The sequence below is a fragment of the Populus trichocarpa genome, chromosome 6, assembly GCF_000002775.5.
Source record: "Populus trichocarpa isolate Nisqually-1 chromosome 6, P.trichocarpa_v4.1, whole genome shotgun sequence".
NCBI classification, from domain to species: Eukaryota; Viridiplantae; Streptophyta; class Magnoliopsida; order Malpighiales; family Salicaceae; genus Populus; species Populus trichocarpa.
Genome location: NC_037290.2, coordinates 8,875,057 through 8,889,068, shown reverse-complemented (window position 1 = coordinate 8,889,068; position 14,012 = coordinate 8,875,057). Strand labels below are relative to the sequence as shown.

Sequence of the window (14,012 nt, the reverse complement as noted above, 5' to 3'; positions counted from 1 at the left end):
ATTGAAATTTAGTTTGTATTTCTAACTAGCTCAGTGCTTGACATATAACATAAATAATTACCTCAAATTCTTTTTGCAAGGGAAAACTTATTATTGAACAAAATTAAATATTTAATTAAGCTATTGGTTTTTTCAATATTTATTTGGAATGTCTTGAGATTTTATATTTTATAGTATAATTTAAAAAATATTATTAAAAAAAGACTATATATATATCATGATTTTAAGCAAAACTATTCTACGAAAAAATATAGTTTAAGCAAGGGGACGTCACTGTAAAGCATGGATCAAGGTAAACTAATTGAGAGCACTATGCTATCAGCATTTCATAAATGTTGTCAACAGAATTATTTTTCAAAATCTCCACATCTTGATTTCTGATGCTCCTCGGAAAAAAGAAAAGAAAAGTGTGTATATTTTTAAGCATGTATAAGCAATAGACTGCAATATTAGTCAATTTCTAATATTCGTTCTAAACATATTAGACATGTATATAATATATCTTACTGAGACAAGTCACATTAGTAAGCGTCCTGCTTGCGATTTCAAAAGTGATGGATGATGATTTATTAGTAGTTTTATAATAAATTAAATTTTGTTTACTTGAATCAAATTTAATGGGCCAAAAATCCTTGAAGAAAGAGTTCATTCAATATGACTGGCCTAATTGATAATTGGTCAGAGTGTCGCGTTCGAGCATAGTGTTCATGGATCCTAGCAGCATGTTTGAGCTCATTTTAGACACCAATTAGGCTTGATAGTGTGATCTGAGCCCAACACTTCAGACCTGGTTTTTTCAGGATCCCAAGCAAGTTTCTCGGGATTTTTTACTGGCTAATTAAATACCTTTTATTTTGGATCCTACACCTTTTGGTATGCAAAAATCTCTTATGGCTTACTTCATCTCCATCTTATTAATATATTTGAATGAAATACAACTGATGACCAACAATATTAATTTATAACGATAAAATTACTCTTTAGATTCAAGCAAAACGACAAGATTCATGAGTTATAAATATCTCATAAATCACTAAGATAAATAGTTCACAATCTGTTCATTCTTTACATATTTGCTTATATATTTTCATAGTCTCTACAAAGATAGTTATTTAAGCATTTAAGAATTTCCATATTTACTAAAAAAAATCTTTTACAAGTGCTTGATTTTTTCACATCAAGCCACTACACACCTTGGTTTCTCACACCAAGCTACTATCTACCTTGGCTTTTTACAGGAAGCTACCACTCATTCTCATATCAAGCTACCTTTTATCTTAGCTAAAAAAAATAAATCATATTGCAAGAAATAAGTAATTAACATATTATCCAACTACATAAATCTTATTCTTAAGTGTCTTAAATTTTGAAACATCATTAATTAGCATCGCCTATGAAAAACTGGTTAAAAGACTATCAATTTCTTTATAAAATTTGTTTTTAACATTCTCAAGCCATTCCATGATAGATAATTGAGACAAACTGAGTTAAGATGCATAACAAATCTACATGATACTGTCATCACGAACACTTCTGTTAAATAACTTGAATTTTGAAATATCATAAAAAAGGAAATAATTCTCTCACTATAAGTTGTATAGAAAGTTACTTTGGACTGAGACAACATTTATGCTTTCGGACATCAAATATTTCATTTTGATTACTGAGTCTGAACTGATTCATTGTCCTCTAACACAACATTTCAATTTATAACAAGTTTTTGAAAATTTCTTATTGCTTTATGATATTTGTCCGCAGTTTGTTGCTTTTAAGATTATTTGTCGCTGGTTTTTCTTTTTATTACAGTTTTGCTATTAAGGGGATTCTGCAAAGACCATTAAGGGACTTCCTAAAGTAAGGTTAAAGTGCTTGATCTGTTCAGAAAAGCTTTTTACAAGGTTTATGCTCTCTTTTCTTTCAAGCTTTGGCCTTTGCCGGTTGCACTGTCAGTTTAGTCATGGTTGATTGTTTAATTGGTTTTCCATTTGTCTTTTGAGATTGATTTTATTTGTTGTTCATGTGTTGCACAGGGGCCTTTGGTCATGTTTGCTTGACCATCTCTTAAACTTCAGACGCTTATGATCTCTGTATCTTGGTAGTACCTAAAGTGCAATCTTGGCTAGCAAAGGAATACAAAATGTATAACTTGACCAACCAATTATTCAAAGCGATGTCCTAAAATTTCAAAACCGAGAACAACATAGTTTGACAATGTTATCTGTTGCTGCAAGAAAGAAGCACGTTTCTTCATTTTTTTTTTCAGTTTTGAAAATTATTGACTAAATGTTATATATTTGATGACACTGTAAACACAAATAAATGAATGACCATAATTAAAAAGTCAAGCCATGAAAAGAAAAAACATGAATTGGCCAAATAAATAAAGATGGGAATCTAAAGCACAAATTCAACAACCATAAAAGGGAAGAAAACATAGCATAAACAATTTTCAATACAAACTCCTAGCAAGCAACGCCTTTGCTGATTGGTTAAAAAGCAAATGGAAAAACAGAGAAGCTGGCCACACAGTCCAACAAAGCAAGAAAGAGACAACCATTAATCTTGCAGACCATAAATATATGCACATACCAGCAAAGTAAAGTAAGCAAGCCTTAACCTGAACAAAGCAACAACCCAACCGAAAAAAAAGATAGAAAAGCTCAACAAATCTGCTGAAAACAGAGGCACCACACATATTAATTATGGATGCATCAGAAAACAAACTAAATAAAGATAGTAAGAGAGGCAATGGAGAGAGGGAAAAAAGATTAAACTGATGGTGCAACAACCAACAGGAGAGGCAATGGAGGGAAAAAAAAGAGTGCAACAACTGGTGGGCAAAGAAATGCACAAACTTGAATCTAAGAGAAACAAAAGGAACCCACACGCAAGAAAAACAATTGCCACAATAACTCTTTAGAACTGCCATCTGGCCAACGAAAAAACCAACACTAAGGAACAAAAACACCCCCAGTAGAAGTCCATCACATGCATTGAAACAGACAAACCAAAAGAAAAGGCATTTGATTGTAAACTAAAAAAGAACAAGAAATTTTTAATTTCTGGTCAGACGAAAAACAAAGCACAATTGCTGCACAATGAATCACATGTAAAAAGTGCAGAATCTTATCTCTAACAAACATGATACTATTTTCCAAGCACACCAGACAGCTCTCCCAATATTATAAAGAGACCAAGGCGACATCAAACAGGATATCAATGATGCCACTGCCTCACTTATTTAATGCACCAATTAAGAATAAATACAGGCTGAAGAAAAAGTACTGGCCTACTCATCTAATAATGCAAAAACCAAAAGAAAAGAAAGGGCATGCGTGCACAAACCAAAAGAAAAGATATGCGGGCTGAAGCAATTGTTACAATCCACAGTTGCATGAGTCTGGATGAATAGTAATATCGGCACATGATTCAGTTTCTTTGTTAATTGTTAATTGTCACTGCAATTTATTTGTGGGGGGCGTTCTTCCTACTGTTATTTTCACTTCATGATTTTATGGGGCTTCTCATATATATATATATATATATATATATATATATATATATTTTGAAGTTAATTTCGGCATATTAAATATAAATAAATATCTTTAAACCTTATATAAAATAAAGTTAATATTAACTTTAAAAATCTTATATGAAATTTAGTGCCATTGATAATTTCCTTGTGTTTTTTTTTTTTTTTTTTTTAAATACATAGTTAATTCCGAAATAGGTTATAAAATCTTGTGATTTTGTTGTTATTTATGCTTTTCTTTTATTTTTTATGCAAATATTATCTTTATACTTGGATATCATCAATACAGTACTACGTACTCTTAGGTATTAATTAGTAAGAGTTTTATTTAATACTATGATAATTCCTTGTAATAAAAAATTATTTTATTTGAAATAAAGTTTGAATAAAAATCTATACCTATGTATAATGTTCAGAACATTTTGGAGGTGGGATTTCAATTTAAAAGGATATATAAAGAGGGTAGGTAATGTCAGTCTGTTAAACTGTGGTGTGGGAGTAACAATAAAAGTAGTGGGGATAGTCGAAACGCTGTGTGATGCTGACGGATCACGTTGCCGGTGGATCTGAAGTGGTCAAGCTTTCGAGCATTCAGCTATGAATCCTTGGTTGGCCTGCACTGCAGCAGTGGACAGCACAAAGCCACAAACCATCTGGGAGTAATATTTGCGCGTTAGTTTGGAACACATGCAATGTAGACTTCATGGTTCCGTATCTGCAGCCCCTGAAAAGAGTAGCATACGGGTGGGTAGATGTTGATTTTTGTGTTTATCTACCTAGTTTTAGTTTTTTTTTTATCGACGATATCTAAATTCATGCAACTGTAGACAAACTGCTACTTGCTTTGGCACAAAAAAAAAAAAAAAAGCAGCTTCCACCCCTCGTAGTAGCGAAAAGGACTTAAGGTCTTGGTCATTTATTTTAAATGATTAATTCTATAATTAAATGAATTGAATATATGTAGACGGTTTTTCAAGGGGTTTTTAAAATCATAATTGCTGTGGAAAAAAACTGTAATGATTATTAATGAATATTATAATAAAAGAGAAACTAAAAAGAATATAAAATTTAATGTGGTTTGATAATGTGTTTACTTCGGCATGAATGATGAGATTTTATTTTTTTTACATGATATATATTTCTATATATCTAGCCATCCAAAAAATCCTAACAATTCAAAAAATATTAATATTTTTTCATAACATCTTTTTAATATAGCATGAGAGCATTGTCTTCTCATTCCAAACCTATATATAAATAGTTCATAGCAACAAAACAAGAAATAAATTCTAGAGAGATAAATATTGTCGTTTCGCTACGTTTCACTCATACGCTCCATTTTAATATCTATTTATGAGCCACGAACTACAACAATAACAAGTGTAAATTTACTTTTCATGAAAAAATAAATAACATTGGTAAATTAATTATGTACTTAATAATTAATGGAATTTTAATGTCTTGGGGGGGGGGGGATATGAAGACAAGGATAATTAAAACACCCTTCATTTATTTATTATTTCTGTATTATCATTCATTCATCCGAAAATTGAAAGGATTGAATTTTCTGTATTTCTCTCTCTAATTTAGAGGCAAAAATCTTTGACTCCTAGCCTTTATCTCTTTGTGTTCTTCAGAATCCATAAATTGAATTTAAAGGCCTTCTTTTCTTTAATTTCCTCCATGCATCACTGTAAAAAGAGAAGAGGAGAAAACCCATCTCTCTTGTCGAACCGATTTGTTTCATTATTTCCTCTTATTTTTCAAGCTACAGATGGGAAAAAAAGCTTGAAATTAACAATTAATGGTATGGATGAATTCTTTGACGATATTAATCCATTATGCTCTTAAACTTATTATTTTTCAATGTTAATTGTTGTTTTTCTATACATGAATTAGTTTAATTGCCTTCAACCATCCGATTCTTAGTTCTTTAATTCAATATTCTTCTTGGATTTTCTATTTTGTATCGTTTAACCTTCTTCTTTTTTTGTCTACTATCTTTACCAATTGTTTGTCAGATAAATTCTCAATTTCCTAATTTTTTTTCTCAATCAAGATTCATATCCATTTGTTTGAATGGATATTAATCACTTAAAGAAACTTTTAAGATCACGTAAATGTCTAATGTTTACCTCTCTAGCTAGGTTTTGTTATTATAAACGGTTCCCCCACGGGCATAAGTGCTACCAAGTAGTTTTTTAACCTTAATTTACAAGCAACCGTACGTACATAAGTGATTATTACAACTTCATATGCTAGCTAGGCTTTCTCGTGCCAGAAAGCTGAAGAGTTTCCTCGATTTGAAGTTTGGTCAGAAGATCCGAACACAACAAGAGTGCGGGGGTGTTTGAAGTGGGGTTATAATTGTTTTTTAATTTTTATTTAAATTTTTTTAATATTAACACACCAAAAAAATTTTGGAAATAAAAAAATAAAAAATAACTTTTTTAAAAATATTTTTAAAATATAAAAACAATCAGATATTACTCGGATGGTGAGTGGACGCACGCGGTGGAAACAAAGCATTGATATGGGATGTCGGACCTTTGTTTTTTTCAACGAGGCAGGGAGCATGGATGATGGACGGGGAATGGCTTCCACTTGGAGACAGCAAGGGGATCAAAATGCCGCTTAGTTGGTGGATCAGCCGTTGATCTGTCTTACGTGGCCTGTTTCCTAGATTTTGGAGTCCATAATAATGTCCGGACCAGTGACCCCCTAATGCCCAGCTGTCAAAAATAAAAAGGTGTTTTTGGATAAAAATAAAATCATGGCATAGACTTGACGAGATGGACGACGATGATTGTAAAATATATTATGGTGTGGTTGGGAGCAATAATAGTAAGAAAGAATGGAAGTAAGAGAATATCGACCATTGGGCCGTTCTGAAAGATGCTGATGCAAATTTCCTTAGTGGCAAGATAATAAGTTGATGGAAGGGTGGTGGAGGAAACAGCAAGACGTCCAAATTAAATCTGTTTTTAATAATGATTATGAAAGAGACATGCAGAAGAGACGCTGTGGAGATGAAGACGAAGGAGATGATGGCGATATCATTATGGCTAATTAAATCTGCTAACAAGCATATGTTATAGTGGGAATGGTTAGGGCATAGAGTGGCTTCTAAGACAAGACAAAATCAATTAAAAGAAAGCACATTGGAGAGGACTTTTTATTTTTTTCTCTCTTGTTGATATGACAGAGCAGCAACGTCCACATTCATTCCTTGTTCCTCGGCAAATGAGGCCAGGCCGGCAACAATCTTAGACCTGTTTTTGTACCTAGTTTATGGTGGAAGTAGCCTGGCATTAATTCAGAACTGCAGCGGCAATGGGACTGGGCGGAGCCACTGCCCGGTTACTCTTCTTCCTTTCTTTCTTTACTTCAGGAATTCATCTCCTTCTCTCCGACACAGACCCTCGTGATGGTGATTGGCCCAACCGCTTTCCTGCCTTCCTTCCTCCATCTTCTTCTCCTATTCACTCCATTCATATATTTTCTTCCATGAGTCAGTTATATTATTATGACTGTGATCGATATTTTTCTGACAGTTTTCACAAGTTGTAGCTAGCTAGCCAGGGTTGCTCTATTGGATTTATCACATTTCCTACTGCATGCTGCCACACCTAGAGCCACTAGTTGATGATTTTAACAATGGTTTTTGTGCGGTGGTGCAGCGGCAGCACTCAAATCACTCAAGAGTCAATGGCAAAATACACCACCTAGCTGGGACCAGTCTGATGATCCATGTGGAGCACCCTGGGAAGGAGTCACATGCTCCAATTCAAGGATCACTGCATTGTCAGTACTGAATTTCCTCCACATGATCAGTAATTTATTATTATTAATCGTCTCTCATCTTCTCTGATCATCACTACGTATTCTATACATTTCAGGGGGTTATCAACCATGAGCCTCGTAGGGAAGCTAAGTGGTGATATTGGAGGACTGGCCGAATTGAGATCCTTGTGAGTTTCCTGATATCTATCTAACAGGAACTAGTTTATATATTACAAGAAATTCAAAACAGCGTTCTACCTTAGCAAGATTATTTATAACCAAGCATGTTTCTAATTGAAACATACACATTTCCACAAAACTGTCCGATGCATGTAATAATCTATATATCTTAAAGCTTAAATATTCAAGCATGAAGGCTATTTTATTGCAGGGACCTGTCATTTAACTCAAACCTCACAGGACCCCTCTCTCCACGGTTAGGAGACCTGCTAAACTTGAACATCCTGTAAGATGAAATACCCACTTTTCTACTTGGCCGGCCGGCTTATATAATTCTTCCATGAATATCAAAGAAAGTGTATTTTACGCGTCATTCCTGCACCTTTTCAGAATCCTTGCTGGTTGTGGCTTCAGCGGTAGTATTCCAGATGAGCTGGGCAATCTCGCCAAGCTATCCTTCTTGTAAGACTAGTTAAAGTAGTAACAATTATGAATACATACGAATCAACAGGGGTACTATATCTTCCCTTTACTCAACACTTTCACAGGGCTCTCAACTCAAACAAGTTCTCTGGCGGAATCCCACCTTCTCTGGGTAAACTCTCCAAACTCTACTGGCTGGACCTTGCAGACAATCAATTGACAGGAACCATCCCAATCTCGAAAGGCACCATCCCAGGCTTGGACCTGCTACTAAATGCTAAGCACTTGTGAGTAATTTTTTTGTAAACACCTCTCATGCGAAAGATGAGTAAGAATTGTATTTTGACTGTGTCTAGAAATTCAATTAAATAAATAAATATAGCACATTTAATTGTTAGTCTTCTGAATTTGCAGTCATTTCAATAAAAACCAGCTTTCAGGTTCCCTTCCACCTGAACTTTTCAACTCTGATATGATGCTGATACACGTGTAAGTTGGTAGCCAGACAATGCTTTTGTTTCTCTAATTATGTTCTTTTACCCCCAGTTGTGCCCTTCTAATTGCTTGTGATTCCTTAATGACAGATTGTTCGATGGGAACCAACTTGAAGGAAATATTCCCTACACAATATGCCAAGTTCAGAGTCTTGAGGTTCTGTGAGTAAAACCGCCCCAGTTTTATCTTCCTCTCTTAAATAATAATCCTCTCTGCGAGCTCAATTGGGACTCTGACTCATTTTGTTTGCTTCAGTCGACTTGACAGAAATTCTTTAGATGGGGAGGTCCCAGATAATTTGAACAACCTCACGAACCTCAACGAATTGTGGGTACTTTTACTCTCACAGTTTAACATGGCCGTGTTTCACTCCGTTAAACATAACAACCTTTCCTCCCTAACATGTTTCTTTCAGGAATTTAGCACACAATAAGCTGAGAGGCCCTTTTCCAAATTTAACTAGAATGGATGCCCTCAATTATGTGTAAGTTCCCTTTTCTGCTCTTTTAAGTCCTTTTTTCATGCTAATGAATGCGTATCCATAATTTATTTTTGCAGGGATCTTAGCAACAATTCTTTCGAATCTTCAGAAGCTCCTGATTGGTTCTTAACCTTACCATCTCTCACAACCTTGTATGTATCCGGCACATCAGAAATGTACTATCTGGAAACGTTATAGATTTGTAGTCTCATTTCGAAAATCCATGCTGCAGAGTTATAGAGCAAGGATCTCTTCAAGGGACTTTTCCATCAGAAGTCTTCAGTTTTCCTCAGATACAGCAAGTGTAAGTCTTGACCAAATGCCATTTGAGCTCCTAAAAACAATTTTAGAAAGTGCAAATTGATCATTCGTTTCTTCAAATTTTGGAAGGTTGTTGAGGAATAATGCATTCAATGGCTCCTTCAACATGAGTGTCAGCATCAGTCCACAACTCCAACTTGTTGATCTGCAGAACAACCAGATTTCCTCCGTAACACTGACGGCTGATTACACAAACAGATTAATGTGAGCAAATTTCTAGAACTTGCATTTATTTACGTGGAGAAATGTGATTCTTTCAACCACTCGATCGCCATCAATCTCAATTTTCATTATTATGCACTCAGACTTGTAGGAAACCCAGTGTGCATTGCTCTCTCAAATACCAGTTACTGTCAACTCCAGCAACAGTCTACAAAGCCTTATTCCACTAGCCTTGCAAATTGTGGAAGTAAACTGTGTCCCATTGAACAGAAGCTCAGCCCTCAGAGTTGTGAATGTGCCTATCCATATGAAGGGACTCTGTACTTCAGAGGACCCTCCTTCCGGGAATTGTCCAATGATAATACGTTTCACTCACTAGAGATGTCACTTTGGGACCAGCTGGGCCTAACTCCTGGTTCAGTTTTTCTTCAGAACCCTTTTTTTAACGTCGACGACTACCTTCAGGTGCAGGTCGCGCTATTTCCACCCACTGGAAATTTTTTTAATAGATCTGAAATTCAGAGGATTGGATTTGCCTTGAGCAACCAAACGTACAAGCCTCCCAAATATTTTGGGCCCTACTATTTTATTGCATCGAATTACCCTTTTCCAGGTAACTCAAGTCGCATCTTTATTCATGCATCTAGTTTCTGTCCTACCATCCTTGGAGTGGTCAATTGACTAGAAAAAGAAAACATGTTTCAGATGGTTCCAGAGGAAATTCTTTGAGCACTGGTGTGGTTGTTGGCATAGGAATTGGCTGTGGCTTACTGGTTATGAGCCTTGTCGGAGTAGGGATATATGCAATTCGTCAGAAGAAACGTGCAGAAAAAGCTATTGGATTAAGTAAACCATTTGGTAATCAACACGTAACATCTTTAATATTCTTGGTACCAATCAAGGGCACAGTTTGGAATTGCATTTTAAACAATGTTTTATGAAAATTTAATTTTTTTTATTTAAAATAATTTTTTAATATTTTTTTTATTGTTTTGATTTGCTAATATTAAAAATAAAAAGATATTATTTTAATATATTTCCAAATAAAATATACTTTAAAACACAACCATTATATACTACATTTACAAACACCCTCTCACTACATCATCAAAGAACTTTTGGCTTGTGCAATAAAACCTTTGTGTATTTTCCAGCTTCTTGGGCTCCGAGCGGCAATGATAGTGGCGGGGCACCTCAGTTGAAGGGAGCAAGATGGTTCTCTTATGACGAACTTAAAAAGTGCACTTGCAACTTTTCGCAAAGTAATGAGATAGGTTCTGGAGGCTATGGAAAGGTAAATATTCAAGATTTTGTCAGGATATATTTACCAGAAAATTGTTCCTTGGTCATCTCGTATACATTGTCTCCAGGTGTATAGAGGAATGCTTTCTGATGGCCAAGTTGTGGCAATCAAAAGAGCTCAGAAGGGATCAATGCAGGGAGGGCACGAGTTCAAGACTGAAATTGAGTTGCTATCACGGGTCCATCACAAGAACCTTGTTGGTCTTGTGGGTTTCTGTTTTGAACAAGGAGAACAGATGCTAGTCTATGAATACATGCCTAATGGAACATTGCGGGAAAGCTTGTCAGGTATGCTCACTTCTACTACTATATATAATCATGCAAGTAAGCATTGAGAATAATATTGCCAGGACATTGAGTAAGTTTCTGTTTAAATTTTTTCGGCCACCCGCGGGCATTTCAACGGCCCCCCAAGAAATTTTCGTCTGAATCAGTATGCACATTGTTAAATTGTAGGAAAGTCTGGCATTTATCTTGACTGGAAAAGGAGACTTCGCATTGCTCTTGGCTCGGCTAGAGGATTAACTTACTTGCACGAGCTTGCGGACCCTCCTATAATCCACAGAGACGTCAAGACCACCAACATTCTGTTGGATGAAAACTTAACTGCAAAGGTTGCTGATTTTGGCCTGTCAAAGCTGGTATCAGACATCTCAAAAGGACATGTTTCAACTCAGGTTAAAGGCACCCTGGTCAGTATAATTACTTTTCCTTCAGTAAATTCAAAGGATGAGAATATTGTCATATCTGTCTTCATGGACAAATTTGGCGCTAATCATTTTCATGCAGGGTTATCTGGATCCAGAATATTACATGACACAACAATTAACGGAGAAGAGCGATGTGTACAGTTTTGGGGTGGTCATGCTTGAACTGATAATAGCAAAGCAGCCTATAGAGAAAGGGAAGTACATTGTCCGGGAAGTAAGAATGACAATGGACAGGGATGATGAAGAGCACCATGGATTGAAAGAAATAATGGATCCAGGTATTAGAAACATGGGGAATCTTGTAGGATTTAGGAGGTTTTTGGAATTGGCAATGCAGTGTGTTGAAGAGTCAGCAGCAGAACGTCCACCAATGAGTGAGGTGGTGAAGGAAATAGAAATGATACTGAAAAATGATGGGATGAACACGAACTCAACTACATCAGCATCTTCTTCTGCTACAGACTTTGGAGCTTCAAGAGTTGGTCCTCTTAGGCATCCTTACAATGATGTTACAGCTAAGAATAAGGATGTTAACAGCGTCGACAGTGTCAATCACGATGCCTTTGATCACAGTGGTGGCTCCACCCTCTCAGGAAAAGCTGAGTCAACGTAGCAAATGTTCAACTCTTTTTTCTATTTTTCCTTCCCTTTTCAGGTTAACTACAGCAATATTGATTTATACTGTGTTCAATCCAAAATGAAAACAAAATGCCTTTATTTTATTGTAGTAGTAGAAGTGTGCAGTTTACACATTTTGACCTTATTAGCCTTTCTTTTCAATCATATATATGAAAGGTCTGTAGAAGAAGAAGAAGGGATTGCTTGCCTTCTTTTCTTAATTTCTAGTTTCTCTTTTCCTTCGGCTCCATGAATTTAGCTCAGACACAGAATAATTATTTGTGCAGGTGAGGGTTTTTTTCCCGAGGATATCTGCTTAAGAAAAGTAATACTTGTCCATTAATTAATAATGTCACCATCAAATTAGTTTTTTCTTCTAAATTATTTAGGTGACAAGATAATTAGGTCTTGAATGCAACGCATCATTCAAATTAGTATATGGTTAAACACTCATCGTCAAATTAATATTGCAAATGTGATATACATAATCCACAGTGTTTGTTTTTTTTTTAAAAAAAACAAGAATTATCATTTTTAAAAAAAATTATTTTTATTTATTTTATCTTTCAATATTATAGTAATTAAACATTGAGTTTTATAATTTATTTTTTTTTATTTTTTTATAAGGTTAAAGTGGTTTACGAGTTTATTAGGGTAATCCAAGTTATTCCAATTTATAAGTTTGATGAATTTTTTTTAATTAAACTTGACTTTGTTGTCATCTTTTTCTTTCTCGTATAGTTAATAAAATATTTTTGAATAAAAATCATATTATTAAACTTTATAAAGTTTACTTATTTGTTCAATATTCATTGCAAGTTTACAATTTACCAAAATGACATTAATTACATGACATAAAGGAATTCAAACTTATTTACATACATTGTGGTTCACAATATTATATTACATGATTATATTATCCAGCAATTATATTAATATCTAACACTTCGGTCACAAACGTCTAGTTTGTGAGGAACCTGGAATACCACAATTAATCACATTAATTGCATAATTAAACACATAATTATTTTTTTAAGTATTATTAGAAACAACAATTTACTTGCTAAAGGATTAACATGGTTATCAACGATATTATACTTTATATAACATTTTAACTCATATTGGATATTTTATCATACCATCAAAATATAGCCATCCTATCATGAATGCCAATAAATCTAGTGAACTCATTTGTTTGCTAACAAATCCGGTTATCTTTTAACATATACCAATAAATTCGGTCATCCTCTCACGGATGCCAATAAATCCACTCATCCTCTCACGGATGCCAATAAATCTGGTGCATTTGTACCCTTATACCTTTCTTTATTTTGCATTTTCCTTCTTTATGTTATTCGTCTAATATATAGTATATATATTGATCTAACAAAATATTGACAATCGAGAAAAAAACAAAACTTATTTAAATACAAGTAGGGTAATGATCACCTATCTGGTGTTTGACCTTTGGACGTGACACCCTGTTGTTGTCTCGCAAATGCAGCCTTTCTTGTACCAATAAATATACAAACATCATCGACAATTCCATTAAAGTCACAAACTCCACTCCAACTTTTATTCACTTTGAATTTTTAACTTACTAACAATTCCTTAAAGTTTTACATATGGACACTTTTGTTTCATTTTTCATAATTTTCATTGTTCCAAACTCGAAATCAATAGCACTTCCAAACGAAGATTGGAAATTGAATATTTTCATCACTTTCAGCCTCAGCTTCTCATAATACTGTTCAATGTTTCAATCATAACTGGAGTTGTAGAACTCAATTTTAAGCATGATTTGTTTCGTTATAAAGCTAAGATATAAAGATACAACTTTTATGCAGAATTATGAACCCATTTATTCCATCTATACATTTTATACATCGAAAATCATCCTTGACAATAACATGTGGAATCTGTCCAATGAGGTCCTAATTAGACCTCTCTTTAATTTTTAACCCATATCTGAAGTTTCATAGCTCCAATTTATGAAAAAGCAGTT

The 14,012-nt window shown here is 34.4% G+C and overlaps 1 protein-coding gene across 1 annotated transcript; it reads left to right on the top strand.

Moving 5' to 3' along the window:
- The first annotated feature begins 6,467 nt into the window (after window positions 1-6,467).
- LOC7497615 (leucine-rich repeat receptor protein kinase HPCA1) lies at window positions 6,468-12,239 on the top strand. The gene is made up of 19 exons (XM_002308256.4): window positions 6,468-6,962; window positions 7,213-7,336; window positions 7,432-7,503; window positions 7,707-7,781; window positions 7,886-7,957; window positions 8,044-8,205; window positions 8,333-8,407; window positions 8,503-8,574; window positions 8,669-8,740; window positions 8,829-8,897; window positions 8,972-9,046; window positions 9,127-9,198; window positions 9,285-9,419; window positions 9,521-9,990; window positions 10,083-10,235; window positions 10,532-10,671; window positions 10,748-10,967; window positions 11,136-11,371; window positions 11,469-12,239. Exons 1-19 carry the CDS (start codon window positions 6,866-6,868, stop codon window positions 12,000-12,002), a joined length of 2,925 nt encoding a protein of 974 aa, XP_002308292.2. The 5' UTR covers window positions 6,468-6,865; the 3' UTR covers window positions 12,003-12,239.
- The last annotated feature ends 1,773 nt before the right edge of the window (window positions 12,240-14,012 follow it).